The sequence below is a fragment of the Ursus arctos genome, unplaced genomic scaffold (assembly GCF_023065955.2).
Source record: "Ursus arctos isolate Adak ecotype North America unplaced genomic scaffold, UrsArc2.0 scaffold_1, whole genome shotgun sequence".
NCBI classification, from domain to species: Eukaryota; Metazoa; Chordata; class Mammalia; order Carnivora; family Ursidae; genus Ursus; species Ursus arctos.
Genome location: NW_026622763.1, coordinates 74686994 through 74704117, shown reverse-complemented (window position 1 = coordinate 74704117; position 17124 = coordinate 74686994). Strand labels below are relative to the sequence as shown.

Genomic DNA, 17124 nt, shown 5'->3' with positions numbered 1-17124 from the left:
CACCAGGCATTTTGTAAATGTTTGCAGAAGATAAATTCCTTGGAAATAGGAAAGACGATTTGGGAAATGTTTATGTCTGAAATGGCACTGCTGTGGGAGATCATTTTTTGTAGAGAAGTTTCAAGTGTAGCTGGCTTTTCAGTCTTTTGAGCCTGTCGCCTGTTTGCTCATTGGTCTCTTACATTCTGCTGTTTAAATATCAAGACCCTGTCTGATACGTGACTGTGGAGAAGCTGTGACCAGGCTCTCCAGAGGCCCATCGTGTCGTTGAGCATTGGCACATGAGCAGAGCTGAGAAGAAAGGTTTTTGGTCCAGTAGCTAGAAAACTTGCCTGGCTGTCATCAACTGATGTGCTTGAAAAGGCACTCTTCAGCTCACTTCCAGGTATAATACTGACCCCTTGCTGTCCTCATGAGGATGAACTAATGCTTTGGGGGAAAAAAAAAACAAAAACCAAAAAAACACTTCACAAACTGTAAAGTAACATAAAAGAGTATTGTGATAAAGTAAGTTCTTTATAAGATAGACAGACTGACCAAGAATATTTACTGCGATGCTACGTAGAGAAAAGGCTGTGTTGATCAGAGTTGGAATTATTTTCGGGGAGAATTTGAAGAATGTGTACTATTTCTAGAAGTGAATGTTGGGAATCGGTACTTCACAGTGAGAGTGTGAAGTGTATTCAGGGAAGAAATGGGAGTTGTCATTTATTGAGCATTCACTGTGTGCCTGGCTGTGTGTGTGCGTGCGTGCAGTGCTATCTACTGTAATCATTAGCTGTTCACTTTTCAGATAGGGATTGTAAAGCCTACTCATAAAGTGTGAGGGTTGACAATTCTGTCCGTATACTTAAAGTTCGGCTGTTTTTATTGAGGTTTCTCCGGCACTGCGAGTCAGATATCCCCAGCAGGCCCAAGGCCTGTTCTTTCTTTGTAAGCCTTTGCTGCACTGTAATAATGGGTGGGGTCTGTATCCCTCCACAGAGCGAGCGAGGAAGAGGCTGTTAATGGTTATATTTAGACACACCTGTCTGGATTTCTCAGCTCTTTTTCCCCCCTTAGAATGTTGCCTTCTTTTAATCCACCTGCATTTACTATAGATTAATCTTCCTATCACTTTGCTTTGGTGCTGTTACGTCTACACTCAAAACCTCCCAGGGATCTACTTCCCCCTTAATGTTCACTGAGCATGCACTGTGGGTCAATCCTAGTGCTAGATTCTCATTCTCATTTAAAGCCTCATGACACCCCTCAAGGGTAGGCATTGTTTTTATCCCCATTTTACAGATAATGGAAACAGAGACATGGAGAGACGACAGAACTCCCCCAAAGTCTCACAGCGAACAAGCAGAGGAGGCTGCACTCTGACTCTCGGCCTCACCCCTGACCTCTAACCCTGTGTCTTTCTGAGTTGGGGATTCAGGGCCTTCCAGAGTTGGAGCGAGGCTCTTTTCCAGTCTTCTGTGCTTTGCACTTGAACCACTGTGACTTACAGGATACTAGGAAGAGCGAGAGTGTGGTATTTGAAGTGAATCTGGGTTTAGTTATTGCCTTGGTGGTACCACTCAAGGTAATGCAACCCTTCTGAACCTCCATTTCCTCTTGGAAGGAGTTGAACATAGATATCTAGGTGGTGAAAGTCCGATGGAGAATTGGACATGCTCTTCCAGTATATCCGGTAGTGCAAAAAAACGAGAGACTGAAGGGCATGAGACTGTTGTCATGTTTTTGTTACTCTGAAAGTAGGGGAGATCTGAACCTACTTCTGGGTGAAAGGAAAGGAGGCACCGAGCGGCAAGGGTGGTAGAGCTGAGAGGAGGAGGCAGTGGGGAAGGTGGGAGTAGAGGGAGGAGGAACATAACTGATGTGCAGTCCTCCTTTTTGATATAAAATCATGAGGGCCTTTTACAGGCATATGACCCAATTAAAGATTGAAAGATAATGAAGTCATTAAAAAAACAAACAAACTTGAGTCATAAGTTGACTATGTCTTTTTTTTAAAGAAGCATTAAAAATGTCTGAATAAGTGGTGTAAAGAGCTAATTGTTGAGATTAATTATATCCAGGCTCTATACTAAGGGCTTTACATTTCATCTGCACGATATTCCAATGAGGTCAATACTTTTATTGTTCCATTGATAGAGAGAGGACTGAGGCATGGAGAAATGAAGTAACTTCCTGGGGTTACACAGTAGGTGGAGGAGCCGGGGTGTGAACAGAGGCAGTTTCACTTGGAAGCCTGCATTCTTAGGCACTGTGTTATAGTGCTTCCCAGTTTGATTTCCTCAGTTAACATTTGACTTCTAGCCCAGGTAATATTTTTGTCTATTTTGTGTTGGGGTAGGAAGACAGTATTTAAGGGATGTATTTCCAAAGAGGGTTCATCCATTAGACAAAGACCCTGTTTGGAGGAAAGGCTTTTTAAAAAGAGTTACTCCATGTGCCTGCCTGGCTGGAGGAGAACAGCCTTAGCTGTCCTAGCAGATCTTGCACCTGCAGACCCTGGTAGATAGTAGAGCAAAGAAAGTGACTTCCAGGACCATGCAGGTTATTCAATATGGTGTGAAAAAGAGAAAGCACATGCCACTTCCCATTGCTTGAAAATAGCATGTGCCAACAGCTCTCTTCCAAGATGTAGAAACCAACCTGTAGCAGCTGCTCTCTGTGGAGGTATTAAGTGTGTGAAGACACCTGTGTGTGTCTCATTCCAGCCCAGACAAGTCTTCTTCCAGCTCATCAAGGTGGGGAGAGAATTCACGTAAATGGAGATTACTATTTCCAGTAGACTGATTTGTCTGTCGTTTCCTGCAGAGATCCCTCTCCCAATACCCTTTTTTGTATTGAGGTACAATTTATGCACAGTAAAATGTATGCATATTAGGTGTTGCATTTGATGAATTTGACAGTTTTTATGCCCATGCAACCAGCAGCCAAAACAAGAAAATCCCCTTGCGTTTCCTCCTAGTCAGTTGCCCCTGCTGTCCGGAGGTAACCATTTTCTGACTTCAGTCCCCATAGATTAGTCCGGTAGTCTTGCCTGTTCTTGTGTTTTATATAAATTTAATCATACAGAGATACTCTGTTGTGTCTGACTGCTTTGTGGTCTGTTCCTACAGCGGAACGCTACTCAGCGATAAAAAGGAGTGAGCAGTGGCATGCACACACAGCAGCACGCAGTGGCATGCACACACAGCAGCACGCAGTGGCATGCACACACAGCAGCACGCAGGAGCCTCCTCCAGCCTTGTGCTCGGCAGTTTGCAGAAGTGGTGGGCTTCACATTACCCTTGTGTTCTTGGCCACCGAAATCACCCACACAGTCGGCTTCTTCTACTTGTCTGGCATAGGGTGCAATTGCTGACTTCATTTTCCCCTCCTTCCAGTCTCTTACAATGAAATATACCACGTCTTTGAAATATGGTCGATTTATACTCAGCTTATGGGCTATCATGTTAATGATTTTTTTAAAGGGATTTAAAATTATGTAGTGATTTTTTAAAAAACGAAATACGTGAGACACGTTGTATGTTACCATCTTTAGTAATTTTCAAATGTCAGAAGGAGTGGAAGAAGCAAGGCCGCAGAGCCAGCCTCTCATGGGTGGCTGTCCAGTGGGCCCTGGATGTTCATTTCACGGCTACTTTATGCGGCGTTGCTGTGCACTTTTCATTGTCATGAGAGAGAATGTTAGCAAAACTATCCCCACAAGAAAACAGCTTTTCTTGGCAAGTGAAATGTGACTTAAGGAGCCAGAACTGGAGACATACGGTACTATGAATGAGAGCTGTGTTACTTTACTGGATCTGAGTCCAGGCACTATTTATACTGCACCATATTCAGCACCAGATTGTTAAATCTTAATACTGAAACAGTGCATCATTTTAATATTTTTGTTCTGTTTATTCCCTGTTTTCAAGCATTATGTCAAGCATTGCGCATTCATTTATTTCATCTTGGACAGGACGTGCCCTGACCAGAAAGTTCATTTCCTATTATTGGAATTTTACTCCATAGCTATAAAGCATTATTTTGTGAAGCTTTTAAAAGTTCACTTGAGTATGCAGGTGTTCTCTCTCTTTGATGATAAAAAATATTTTGAAAGAACAGTGTAGTTGGACTCACCTGTATTGTCAAAAAAAGACTCTGTTCCTTTTCTTTCACTGAAACAGCTGTTTCTTCTGTGTGACAATTTGACATCTTGGGGACTGTCGGATTTTTCATTACATACAAGTAAAATTTTTGTTACGCTGTGTTTTCAAATGGGTTTTTCTTCATTTTTCTTCAGCAACATTATGCGTACCCTTATGCACCAGACAAGATGGGTCCATCTTATGAATAAGTTAGCATTTTCATCACGTGTTGCTGAAGCTGTCCAACGAATCTTCTTGTCACAGGGTATTCCTAAAGTCACTGCTCTATGTAGCCCAAGTTTGACCAAGATTTTTACTCTCTCGCCATTGTCATGCATGTTTACCATATGCAGCAGGAAACCTACAGGGAAATGGTACCATTGTCACTCTAAAAAGAGCAGAGGAATAAAATTAAAAAAAAAAAAAAAAAGGAAGTTGAAGGCATCTCTGCTATTTCTGACCTGTGGTCAGTCATTGTGCTGTTGGAAAATAACCCCTCTGCCTGGTGAAACACGAATCTGGAAGTGAACTCGAACTGCTTCATCAGCTCCAAGTACTGTTTGCACTGGGGATCACACCACAGTCAGGATGTGACTGTGTGTGTGCTGAGCCCACACACAGGAATTTTCTTGTACAATTCAAAACCAAATCTTATATTTACTTAAGGCTTTCTTTTTTTTCTTTTTTCTTTTTCTTTCTTTCTTTCTTTTTTTTTTTTTTGTCTATGAAATCAGCAGTCCGGTATATTTAGCATCAGTCTTAAGTTAGAATGTGAAACAAGACTTTGGGGGAAGGAAGTATCCGTATGGTTTTCTAAGTAATTTAAGAAACAGGAAAACATAAAAGAACTGATTGTCCGCGATTAAACCTCATCCTTTCATTCCCATCTTCCTGCATAGTTAACTCAGCTGTCAGCCAGAAAGAAATAGGTTATTGCACTGGGTTGTAAAATATCTCTGAGTGGGCCTTGAATGTTGACTATTGAACGACCTTCTGAACACTGAGCAAACAACGAGAAGGTTTAATAAACAGCAGAAATGTGTTTACTGTGTTGTTCTTCTCTTTGCAGGAATAATCAAGCTGGGGAGGTGGAACCCGCTCCCCCTCAGCTATGTGACAGATGCACCCGACGCAACAGTGGCCGACATGCTGCAGGATGTCTATCATGTGGTGACGTTGAAAATCCAATTACAAAGGTGGGTGTCTCTGAACATCTGCCCTTCCTTGCTCGTGGAGCTGCTCGTCCATCAGAGTCGCTGCCGACGTTAGCACGTCCTGTCTTTGTTAATTTCTAGACGTTGGATGAAATGGAAAAAAAAAAGGGGGAGAGAGAGGAGGGAAGGAGGGACACTTCACCAGGCGTCTTTATAGTCCACATTCCAACGTTTTATGTTTTGTTTTCAGAAGCAGTGAAGTGGTAACCTAGGGGAGGCTTGATAAATCATTAAAAATCTGTGGCCCTTAAAGGGGAACTTTCCACAGCCTCTAATTTAATGGGTTCTCTGTTTAATGCTTAGCACATACTATTTGAAGAATAAACACTTCTGCTGTTTTCGGGTTTGTGTTTTGAGGGCTGAGTTCTGTCCCTGTGTAGCAGGCTTACCAGGAAGGTGCTGGCACTGGGTATCTTTTTCTTCCTTTCTGGTGGCTGCCTTAAAGAAGCACACTCTGTGGCCTCCAGAGGTTCTGGAAATGAATTTTTTCAGGTACAGCATCCAGAACAAGTTATGCCTCTAAAGCATCTAGTTCTCTGCAGCGTCTTGTATTGTAAAGTGACTGTAAGTCCTAGGATTTAAGAAATGTCCTTTAGTGTAAGGATTTTGAATTTGCTCATTTCAGAGAATGTATACTTTAGTAGGGCCCCAACATCCCCATCCTTGTCTAGGAAGGCTTTAGTGTCCTCTCTTAAAAGTGATTTTTGGTTAGGAAAACAATATCTCCGAATTGTTCCAAGAGAGTGAAGAGTGGCCTTCACCCTTTGAATATGATGAACCATTTGTCTGCATTTAACCTTATGGATGTCCAATAATTAAACTTGTATTGTGGATGTTTATAATCACATTGCCATGCCATTTTCTTCAACAAACTGGAAAAACCATGTTTTAAAATATTAGCAGCTCTTCATATCTGAAGTGACTATTTTTCTTAAGCGAGTATGAAAACAAACTTAAAGAAGTCTAGTTGGGCTCTGTCCAAGCCCTGGAGAAGCAGTTTTGCTCCCTTTCCCTCGTTCAGGGCCCACATTAGACCGTGATCTTTAGTGGTTTTCCCCCTGCTGGCAGAGGACCCGGGAGTGACCGTCCCACTCTGTTCCCTCTGCAGCCAGAGCCTTCCGTTAAGTTTTGTGTGTTGTTCATTCTTGCTCTGTTTCCCAGTTGTTCGAAGTTGGAAGACTTGCCTGCGGAGCAGTGGAACCATGCCACAGTCCGCAATGCCTTAAAGGAACTGCTCAAAGAGATGAACCAGAGCACATTAGCCAAAGAATGCCCTCTCTCCCAGGTCAGTATATCCAGGTGGGGTTCTGGGGAACCTGGAAAGCTACTCGTGGACTATGTAGTGGGAGAGGCAGTCCTGCTCAGACAGCTGTCTTCTGTCTTTCAGTATAGTCACACTCTACTTCAGGTGGAAAAAATAGGGAGGCTGTGGTGCTTTATGTTGTAGAGTAGAAGTTATCACTTACTGAGAGCTTTGATGTCATGAGCAGGTAATAAAACGTTTCACATTTATAATCTTTAGCTTGTGATGTCTGTCACAGGAGGTAGGTACCAGGGTCTCCATTTTATATATCAAGAAATCAAGACTCAGAGAAGCACTTTACCTTTCTAAGCTTACTCAATAGGCTAAGTGGCAAGTTGAGATCCTAATCCAGATCTCCCCTGCAAAGTCTCAGGCTCCAGACCATTCCTTTACTTAGTCAATGGAAGGAGTCAACCATGTCAGACCCATCTTAATTATTTTTTATTTATCTATTGAGCGTTTCCCTTGGCTAGCAAAGAGAGATGATCTTTACATCATACACGTTTACACATGGATTTACCATGTGAAAATGCATCCTGAGAAAAAGCAATACTCCATTTTTAATGAACTGATGAGAAACTAAAACAAGCCACAAAAATAAGAGGTAGACAGGATCAAAGGAAGGAACAGCGTAGGAAAGGGCTGCCTTTTCCATTTGTGTTCATGGGCGAGGGACCCACTTTTTCTAATGATCAGGTGATATTTTGGTGGCTAGGGTCAGTGGCTTAGGACTGCTATGACATGAACTCAGGTTGACATTGTTTAAAGCTATGAATGGAAATGCATTTCCTGTGTGAGTTGTTACACTTGATTTAAGACAATGGACTAATTACATGTCTGTCAAGTTCAAGGGAAGGTGACAAGAACCATAGAAACTTGATGTGCCCTGAGCTGTGTTCTCGGATAATAGAGTCTTTGGGGGAAGCAGGAAGCCTGGTGGTTAAGAGCATGCCTTCTGGAATCAGTTCGATCTGGATTCATGTCCTGGCTCACAAGCCTCTATGACCTCACCTCTATGAGCCTATTTCTTTGTCAGTAAAACCAGGATAGTCATAGTTCTAAGTCATATAATGAGGAGTAAGTGAGATAAATCACACAAATTCTTGGCCTGGTGCCTGGCATCCAATGATGCTCCATTAATAGTATCAGCTATTAATATTGAGACATGATATTGTTGGTGTGAACTGAATATTTTTTATGTGTGTTTGGAGCATGTTTTGGACTTTAAATCCTCTGAGATAAAGCATGCTATTAATATTTTTGCTTCCAAATACTCAAGAAGGCATGCATCTGAGAAGTAGTTAGCTAGATAGAAAGGAGTGGGTGTCTCTTGACCATCAGTTGTGCACCTCCTCTTGAACTTACAGCTTTCACACAGGCCATTTCAGTACCTACGTGTAGGTGAGTATGTAGGTGCTAACACTTGTCCGAGGATTTTGATTTCTTCCAATGCGATTGCTTATGAAGTTATAAAAATACAAACTTTAAGTTATTCTGATCATATACAGGGATTGATAAAGAACAGTTTAGGGGAAAAAAATTCAAATTCAATCATTTGTCCTGAATTTCACAGTTAATCACAATTAATTATCTCTCGTATTTACATGGAAGTCAAAATGGGCTTTGCTTGAAAGTGGAGAAGCTCCCAACTTAATATCACCAGTTTAGAATTGTATCCAGGGCTGTTACAGCCAATGGAAATTGGTCAAAACTGATCTATCATGATTATCAGGTTTAGTTATAACTGTAAAATGTGACTAGAAAAACGGCATGAGTGGAAAGAACCCAGATCAGGAGCTGAGAGCGCTGGCTGCCATCTCCCTTCTTTTTTGCTGGATGTGTGATGCTGGGCAAGCCCATCTACTTCTGGAGGCTTATTGAGTTCCTCTGGAAACTGGGCATGGCTGTCTCTATACATATTTCATATAATTTACAGGGCTGTCTTGAGGCTTGAATGGGATCACCTTTACCCCTACCATAAAAACCTCTTTCTCCCCCCATTTTCTATCTGATTACTTGCCCCTCTGGCTGCCCAACCTAAAAAAGTTTCTTCTCTATCACTCTCAAGTTTGATCCTGTGGATTCTACTGCCTTCGTGTCTGAAATCTTCCTCCTTTGTGCCATTGCCCTATTTAGGCTTAATTGCCTCATAACCTTAACCTTTCTCCTGTCTCTTATTTTCCCAACACTGAGATCTTGCCATTTCCTCCTCTCCAAGCCTCCAGTGACTGCTCCTGCCCTCCTCAGAAGGAGGTGCAGACTGCTAACATAGCCTATAAGAATTGTTAAGATGAAAAAAAAAAAAAAAAAAGAATTGTTAAGATGATACTGTCCAGCCTGATTTCTCACCAGAGCCACCACCTTCCTCCTTTTACCTGCATCCTCTTTGTGCTCCAAACACATGGAGTTAATTATCTTGGAACATTTGCCATTGCTCAAATGTCACCAAAATATCCCTGAGGGTGGTAGCAACCCAACTAGTACCCTTAGCATTACAAGTCTAACAACGCAACTTCTTGTGTTATTTTTAAAAAAATCATGAAAATTTATATTCTACTCCATATCCCTGTGTTCTTGATATTTTTTAAATGCCATAAAAATCACTTTACCTGTTAAATTCTCCTTCTGTCCCTGTGAGATTGGCCTTCCAGGGAGACACACCGTGTTAGTCTCTGGCTTTGGTAGCCCCGCATACAATGCTGGTGACTCCAGAGTCCTTCGGTTTGACACTTGCTTTTGCATATGCGATTTCTCCTGGCTAGCATGCAGTGCTGTCCGCCGCTTGATGAAGTCATCTTGCACATTCCAGCTGGAAAGTCACTGCTGGGGAAGTACCCTGACCTCCTGGTTGAAGCAGTTGCTTCTTCTGCCCTTGGTAGCCTCTCATACACGCCCCTGTCGTAGCGCGTGTCACATCCTATTGTCAGTGCCCCCTGCCAGTTCTCCTCGCTTGATGGGCTGACCGTGTCTTGTTCATCTTCACTCTCTCGGCATTCAGCACTGTATATGTCTTGCAAGTAGTTGTTATTCTGATGCAGGAGTTCTCAGCTTGACCCTATTCATCTTTTGGGTAAATAACTCTCTGGGGAGGGGGCTGTCTGTGTATTGCAGGACATGTAGCAGCATCCCTGGCCTCTACCCACTAGATGCCAGTAGCATGCCACCATCCCCCTCCCCCCATTTATGACAACCTGAATGTCTCCACACATTGCCAAATGTCCTAGGAGGGGAGTAAATCACTCTTGGTTGAGAACCACTGCTGTAATGTGTTTAATGAATTAAGTATAAAAATGTTTTAGAAAGTGCTATAAACTGTAAAGTTTTATTATTTTTATGGTGTTCTTGGCAGCCCTAAAATGTTTTGAACTAGAAACAGTGAATACAGTAATTTGGTGGTCGATGCCCAGTACATTTTCAGTCAAATGGGGCTCAGTTCTATTACTTAAATTTGGGGGAGATTTGATTTAGGCTTCTGGTATGCGGTGTGACTATGGGAAATCTTACTGGGGTAGTCCTCAGTGAGCATAGGCATGTCATATGGGCCCCAGCATTAATCCTACAGCTGTTATCCTTAAACATTCCAGATTTTTCAGTTCAGTTGCATAGCTAGATTGCATTTCAGTGTGGGGATAAGCTCACCTGTTTTGTTTGTGGTTGTCATAGAACAGGCACATGCATTTTTTAAGGTTCAACCTACATAATTCGAAGAAGAATGCATTTTTGTTCTGCGAAGGTGAAACAGTACTTCAACAATGTATTCCACCAACATCGCTGGAGTCCCAGTTAGGAGTCAGGCACTTTGCCATGGGCTGGGGATGCAGTGGGGAAGATGAGAGAGGAATATAGCTTTCAACCTAGGAAGAAGAGTACTGCTTACTTCAAAGGGGAGAGTAGCTTATTGGACTGTGTGAGATAGACTGCATTCAGGAGTTAAAAAACTGGCTGTTTTTGAAGAAACTCTACCTGTTACCTCCAAACCAAACCATACTAGGTGTTTCCTCATTCAAGTGTGGTGATTGCATAAAGGAGTGATGATTCAATGGCTAGTGTATATTTTCTCTAACATCCCAGTGTTCTACAGTTCAAAAGAGCAGCCTTTGAAGGCAGAAGAAAAGTGGAAAAGTCCATAAAAGGGCAACAATTGCAGGCTGAGGCATATATATTTAAAGGGAGAGAATTCATGATTTTGCTATTCTCTGTCTGGCCAAGTGCTTGGAAAGTAGAGGTTGTATTTGTGTGTCTATGTATTTATTTTTGATTTCACCTTTCCAAATATGTTTCAGCGCTGACGGCCTCTTCCTTTTCCTCTGATGCCCCCCTCACATTTCATGTGAGTTTGTTTTCGTTTGAGTCACCACTTCCAGCCTCTCCCTCCAGCCCTCTAGTCTGTGCCAAGCATCCTAACGTACCATACCTTAGGCATAGGTCTCTTATTAAATAGTCTTCTCTAACTAACTGTTCTGATTTGGAAACGTTATGAACATGTCTTTCTGTGGCTTACTTATTTTTATTCAAGGAAGATTTGAAAGACAAAATCCCAGGTCCTCTGCGTTTTGATCCATTAAAATAAGTAGAGCTAACAGTACCTTCCTTGTCCACCTCATTGGTTATTATGATGATCTAATGGAAAGACTAAAGAGACAGTCTTATTAACTTAAAATTGCAGTGGAAGAACAAGTAATTTGCAGAGGCACGCACCTTCCAGTGTTCCCTGTAGCCCCCGTAACAGAGCATGTTTTCTGTGACTCTAGATAGGTTTTTAAATTTATTTTTGTGATAACATGAAGTTTATCATTCTAACCTTGTTTAAGATTACAATTTGGTGGCATTATTTACATTCACAATGTTGTGCAACCATCACCCCTATCTATGTCGAAAAACTCTTCATCACTCCAAACAGAAAGTCTACAACCATTGTGTAGTAACTCCCCACTCCTCTCTCCTCACCCCCAACCTCAGGTAGCCTCTCTTCTATTCTCTGTATGAATTTACTTGCTCTAACTGCCTCAAAAGTAGAATCATAAAATATTAATCTCTTTATCTGGCTTATTTCATTTAGCATATAGGTATGTTCTTATTTTATATTTTTTAAAGATTTTATTTATTTGAGAGACAGAGACTGAGCGAGCAAGTAAGAGAGTACACAAGCTGGAGGAGAGGCAGAGAGAGGGAGAAGCAGGCTCCCCACTGAGCGGAGAGCCCAACGTGGGGCTGGATCCCAGGACCCTGGAATCATAACCTGAGCCAAAGGCAGCTGCTTAACCGACTGAACCTCCCAGGCACCCATATAGATATGTTTTTTAAAGCAGCTCTGTCCCCTGCCCTTAACGGAGGTTTTATTGCCAGATATTTGAGGAACACAATGACTGGCAGAAGTTATTGAACCGTGAAAACGTTACTGGATTTCCAGTATGATGGTGATATGGTGTTTATGCAGTCTTTTTAAGACATAGACTGTAGGATAATTATTTCTGTCATCCTGAGCAAGCCTTGCTCATTTGGGGATCCTTAAGAGACCAGCTTGAATGTACACTATGCTAAAATAATCGGGCAGTGAACTCAAGCAGCCAGTTGGGTTAGTGGAAGAAACACATTGACCATGTGCTCATCTACAGACAAGAGACTGATCAACTGTGTGACCAGTATTGTCTTAACTAGTTGCCAGCTATCTGTTTCATTTCGTTTTAAATTCACGTATGTAGTAGGGATGGATCCCGTCTTGTGTTAACCAGTTGCCAACTGTCCCTTCTAGTTATTTTCATGTGAGTTTGTTTCCATTCAAGGCCCAACCTCATGACTCTTGTTGAAGGAGGTTTACAGATGACAGCTTGAAAGGAATCCCTAACTGGGTGATTGCCATGAACATATGAAATGATTGCGTGGAGGGGAGAAAGCTGACACTCATTGACTCTGTATCTTGTGCCAGGCCTTTTACACAGATCATCTCTCTGAATCCTTACAGCCTCTGAGGCAGGTAGCAACATCCCACTTTCACAGGTGACGGTGCCATGAGCAGCACCTTAGGGGAGGAGCTCTTGGCTGTAGTCCCGTCATACCCCGAAGCCCAGGGGAAGTGTTTCCTTCAACTAGAACGGCAGAGTTTTCAATTCTGATAGTATAGCTCGGAAATGGGGATAGAAAGGGAGAGCAGAAGGCTGCCAAATAACATTAACTGAATTTTTCATGACAAAGTAATTTCTCCAGATCAGGTTTTTCCTGTTACTATACTTGATGGACGTATCATTATAATCTCATGTTTAATATGTAATTTAGCATACCACAAAGCAGGATAAAAAGGCTGAAAATGAGCAAAAAATGCATATATTATTCATTGCCTGCATCATGCTCTCTCCCCCGTAGACGTGGAAAGGGAAGCTACGAGATGCCAGCTTCTCTCCCCACTCTGACGCTCTTCTTGCTAAGGCAGGGCATTCCTACTGACAGAACGTGTAACCATTCACTTTGGTTTTTAAATGTTCTTTTTTATAGCAAGTGTATTATGTATCTGCAGCTTAGCTACTCTTAGTATAACACTGCTATTCAAACAAATAAATCTCGCTAAGCCAAGGAGAATGTGGTAAAGGATATCCAGTTATTTTATCTTACTTTTCTTGGGGAGGAGGAGGGGTGCTCCGGTCTCTGTCTTTTCAAGGGTATTGTACAAGTCATCTTAACCTGTGTTTATTGTTTTGCTTTTCCTGTTGAGGTTGAAATTGTCTTTAGGTTCCTTAGTTTTCTCTGATTCTAAGCTCCTTAATTAACTCCTATAGGGGCCCAATGTCACAACTTGATATTTTGCTTTTGTCACACCTTGTGTCATCTTTGAAGAATTGGTTGCAGTATCCGCTGTTGAGTTTGTACCAGTGGATGGAGGTGGCGGTGAATATTTGCTTTCTTTCATTAATTAGTTTCCCTTCTTAAGAGACCCATGAAATAATGTGTCCTGGTACTAGTGTCTTTTTATGGTGCTTTCCACTGCTATTTGACTTTGGATAAGATGCTTCTTCATTCTGGGCTTCTTGGCCCTCAGTTTGAAAAAGGGAGCCATATCACAGGTGACATCTATTCTCTGAGCTAGTCAAAAACAAACAAGTAAGTTTAAAATTTGTCTCAGGAGCATAAAAGAAAATTTATTTTTAGATAAGGCAATCTATTTAACTATAGTAAGTATTAAAACAATATATTTTATTGTTTAAACAATATATATTTAAAACAACATAATATTCTCTTGCAATCTGGCTTGGTGCAAATTTAAATCATCTAGTAAATTTTGAAGTAACTGATTCTGGTATATTTTGAATCCTCAAATATATTATTATTATTATTATTGTTATTATTTTATTATTTTAAATAACTTTCAAGTATAACTGGCAAACTGTGTGTCAGAGTGACTGCAAATGAGGATGCCTGGATTTTATTCCTCATTTAAAATCTTCATATTTAAGATTTAATGATTAATTACAAAGAAGTCTGAAATTTTCCAAAAGTTTCTGTAGTTGGGAAGATATTTTAAACCTTCCTATTTATTTTAACACATAATATTTTTCATAGCATTGCTCTGTCTACAGTTACTATTCATGTGGTGTTTATGGCTGTGACTAAGTACCTGAAGGGTCTGTGTGAATGCCCTCCCCTTTCCTTGTCACAGCCCACCACCAGGCCATTAAGCCTGCTTCATAAATGCAAAGTCATTTTCGTATGAGCCTCAGTAAAACATAATCCCTTCAAGTGTTAAAATAACAGCACCCATCTCTTTGGGTTATTTGTATCAGCATCGCTTTCTACAACACGGCTGCTCAGGAGTTGGTTGCATTCTGGATTGAGAAAGTCCACTCAAATCTTTATTTGTCAAAAAGGTGTGGCAATATTTAAAGTCCAATTGTGTGGTTGCTCTAGAATTGCTGGAAAACATAAAAGAGCAATATAAAGTATAAAACTATCTACATACTTTAAAAAAGCAGTAAATGGAAATTAGGGTTTTTTTGGCAGAGTGGTCGGTGGGAGAGATTTTAATCATTACTTATTCTGTTTTTGCAGCAACTGTATCTCACCGGGTCTAAGATGCTATTGATTGTGAGATGCATCCCAATGTCAGTGACATTAAAGTATTTAGAACATGCAGCCGTAGAATGGCTGAAATGTGGTCAATGCAGATTTTCTGTGCCCCAGACTGCTCTGGAAGACTTTATTCTATGTAGAGCAAAAGTCAGTATGTGCTGGGTCTGTATTAGCTCCTTTCAATTTTGTTTATAGTGAAGCAAGTTTTGATTTTTTAAAAATAAATTGACACTAACGTTTAGATGACCTTGTGTATGTGTCCAGAGTATTCTAGTGAGGCCCAGTGATTCAAACTCAGGCTGTGAGAATATAATAGTCTAATTTAGGGTTAGAGAATATTCATGTTTGAAACTGGAATCATAAGACATAACATGACCTTTCATCTGAAATATGCACCAGATGTACTTCTTCTGTTTTTAAAGCTCTCTGAAGCTGAATTATGAAAATTCTTATCAGCAGAACTAGTTTGAGTGTCAACTAGATGTAAAGACCTGCAGGGAATTAATATGAATAAAATGTGCCACAAACTCAAATAGACCTTTGAGTGACTAAAGATTCTCATTATCTAGAAAATTTCCTTTATTTGCTACCTAATTCTTTTGCTTAAATCATAGTTTAAATCTATCCTCCCCACCCCCACCCCCACCCCCAGCATGGTCAGTAGAGATAGAACTCATTTATAATAATCTGGGGAAGAGAACAACTTTGATTGAGTCTCTGGGTAGCCAACTTCATTTTTAAATGAATTGTGTGAACCTGATTCCAGTATAGGATCTGGTGATGGAGACCGTGGAAGCCCAGATATTAACTACCTTGCCACGTAGATTGACACTGGCTTTGTGCAGTGTCAGTGAAGACACATCTGGAGCAAGGACAAAATAGGAAGGCTAGAGAATGCGGGAAATGTCGATTATCTGGGGCCACAATGATATGGGTTGGTGGCCTTGGTCTTATGGGAGAGGAAGAGTTGATGGACAGCTCCAGGTAGTAATTGAGACACTTTGCATTTTAGTCTGCCTCCCAGACCAACTTTGCAATAGGAGGCTTAGCTCGGTTTCCTGTCATGGCTATCTATCCTGTGCCTCTCCAGAGGATAACATTCATACAAACAACATAGAGAGATGACAAGTACATTTGCAATTATGCGTATACACCAGCATAGACGGTGCATCTATTATTAGGCTGCTTTCATGTTAAAATTTTCATTATTATGACATTTCAGTTTGGCATTTTAAAATTTCATCTCTGTCCCTTTTCATCTGTTATATTTCAGTGACTCAGATGTCCCACATCACAAGTGTGTTAGACATGGGGGGGGCATGAAACAGACACAGTCACTGTCCTCAAGGGTTTCACAGATTAAGACAAAGAGAAAAACTCAGCCCAAAGAGGGAACCAGCCCAGCTAGCCAAGAGACTTCTTTACTTCTTTGTTAGTAACACACAAAGCAGAACCTTGCCTCGGGAAGATTAGGATTCCACTGATCCTCTAAAGTAGTAGGTAAGGCTCTGGAAGTTCTGTGATACACTCAGGTGATACTGGCTCTTTGTGTTCCCAGGGCTGTGTTCAGATCCTCAGATTAAAAAGGTTCTTCTTACTATCTCCCCTTAGAGAACAGAATTGTCATTTAGAGATCAGCAACTGGGGGAGGTTAGCCATCTGCTATGTAGAAAGGGCCAAAGAGGTTTCTGTGAATTGAATTCCCCTCCCCCACCAGCACTGCAAAGTGATTTTTGAAAAAGAGGGACTCTATGGGCTCAGTGAGGGAACTGTTTTAAATGGGAGTCTATGCAGTACTGTTTGCCGGTGTTTGAACTTCTTGGTAAATAACTTGCTGTTGCCTTGATTTATTGTTACCTTTTTTATCTTGACTACTTTGGAAAAATACCATTAGAAGTTTTGAGATTTTGCGCAGCTGCTCCATCCATATCTGGAGATACCTTTTTGAAGAAAGGTGAGATTTCAAGGCAAGATGTAAGACCTTACCGAGGTCATTTGGATCTCTTGAGTTTATGTCCATTTGTTTTTAGACAGAATTTGCTGAAGTAAAAATCTCTGTATAAATCTGTGACTGTATTACCATAGTCAGTTCAGAACATGTTACACATGTTCGTCCAAACATGCCATATCGACTGAAAACATACCTGTAGGAAATTTCATTCAAGGTGTGCAATTATAATTTGATTTTTTAGTGATAAGTCAGGTTATGCTCTCCTCTTTCCTTTTCATCCCATTTACAAACAAATAAGCGGACGGGTAGAGCTGAGGAGGGAGAAGGGATGAAGAGCAAGAAGGAATCATGTACTTAAGCACTGAGAAAGTTTTAGCTTTGATTCATTTTTGGTTGAAACACAGTACAAGTGTTATGTTTAGTTTCCCCTGTTCTAAAATAGCACTGTTAATTTTTTCATTTGGTGAA

At 41.0% G+C, this 17124-nt stretch overlaps 1 protein-coding gene across 1 annotated transcript in view; it reads left to right on the top strand.

Annotated features, from left to right (window-relative positions):
* Window positions 1-17124, top strand: part of SATB2 (SATB homeobox 2) — a 181496-nt gene that overhangs the window by 71930 nt on the left and 92442 nt on the right. Inside the window, exons 4-5 of the mRNA XM_057303763.1 lie at window positions 5200-5326; window positions 6506-6629. Of these exons, the coding sequence (XP_057159746.1) occupies window positions 5200-5326; window positions 6506-6629 (251 nt within the window). The remainder of the gene's footprint in view (window positions 1-5199; window positions 5327-6505; window positions 6630-17124) is intronic.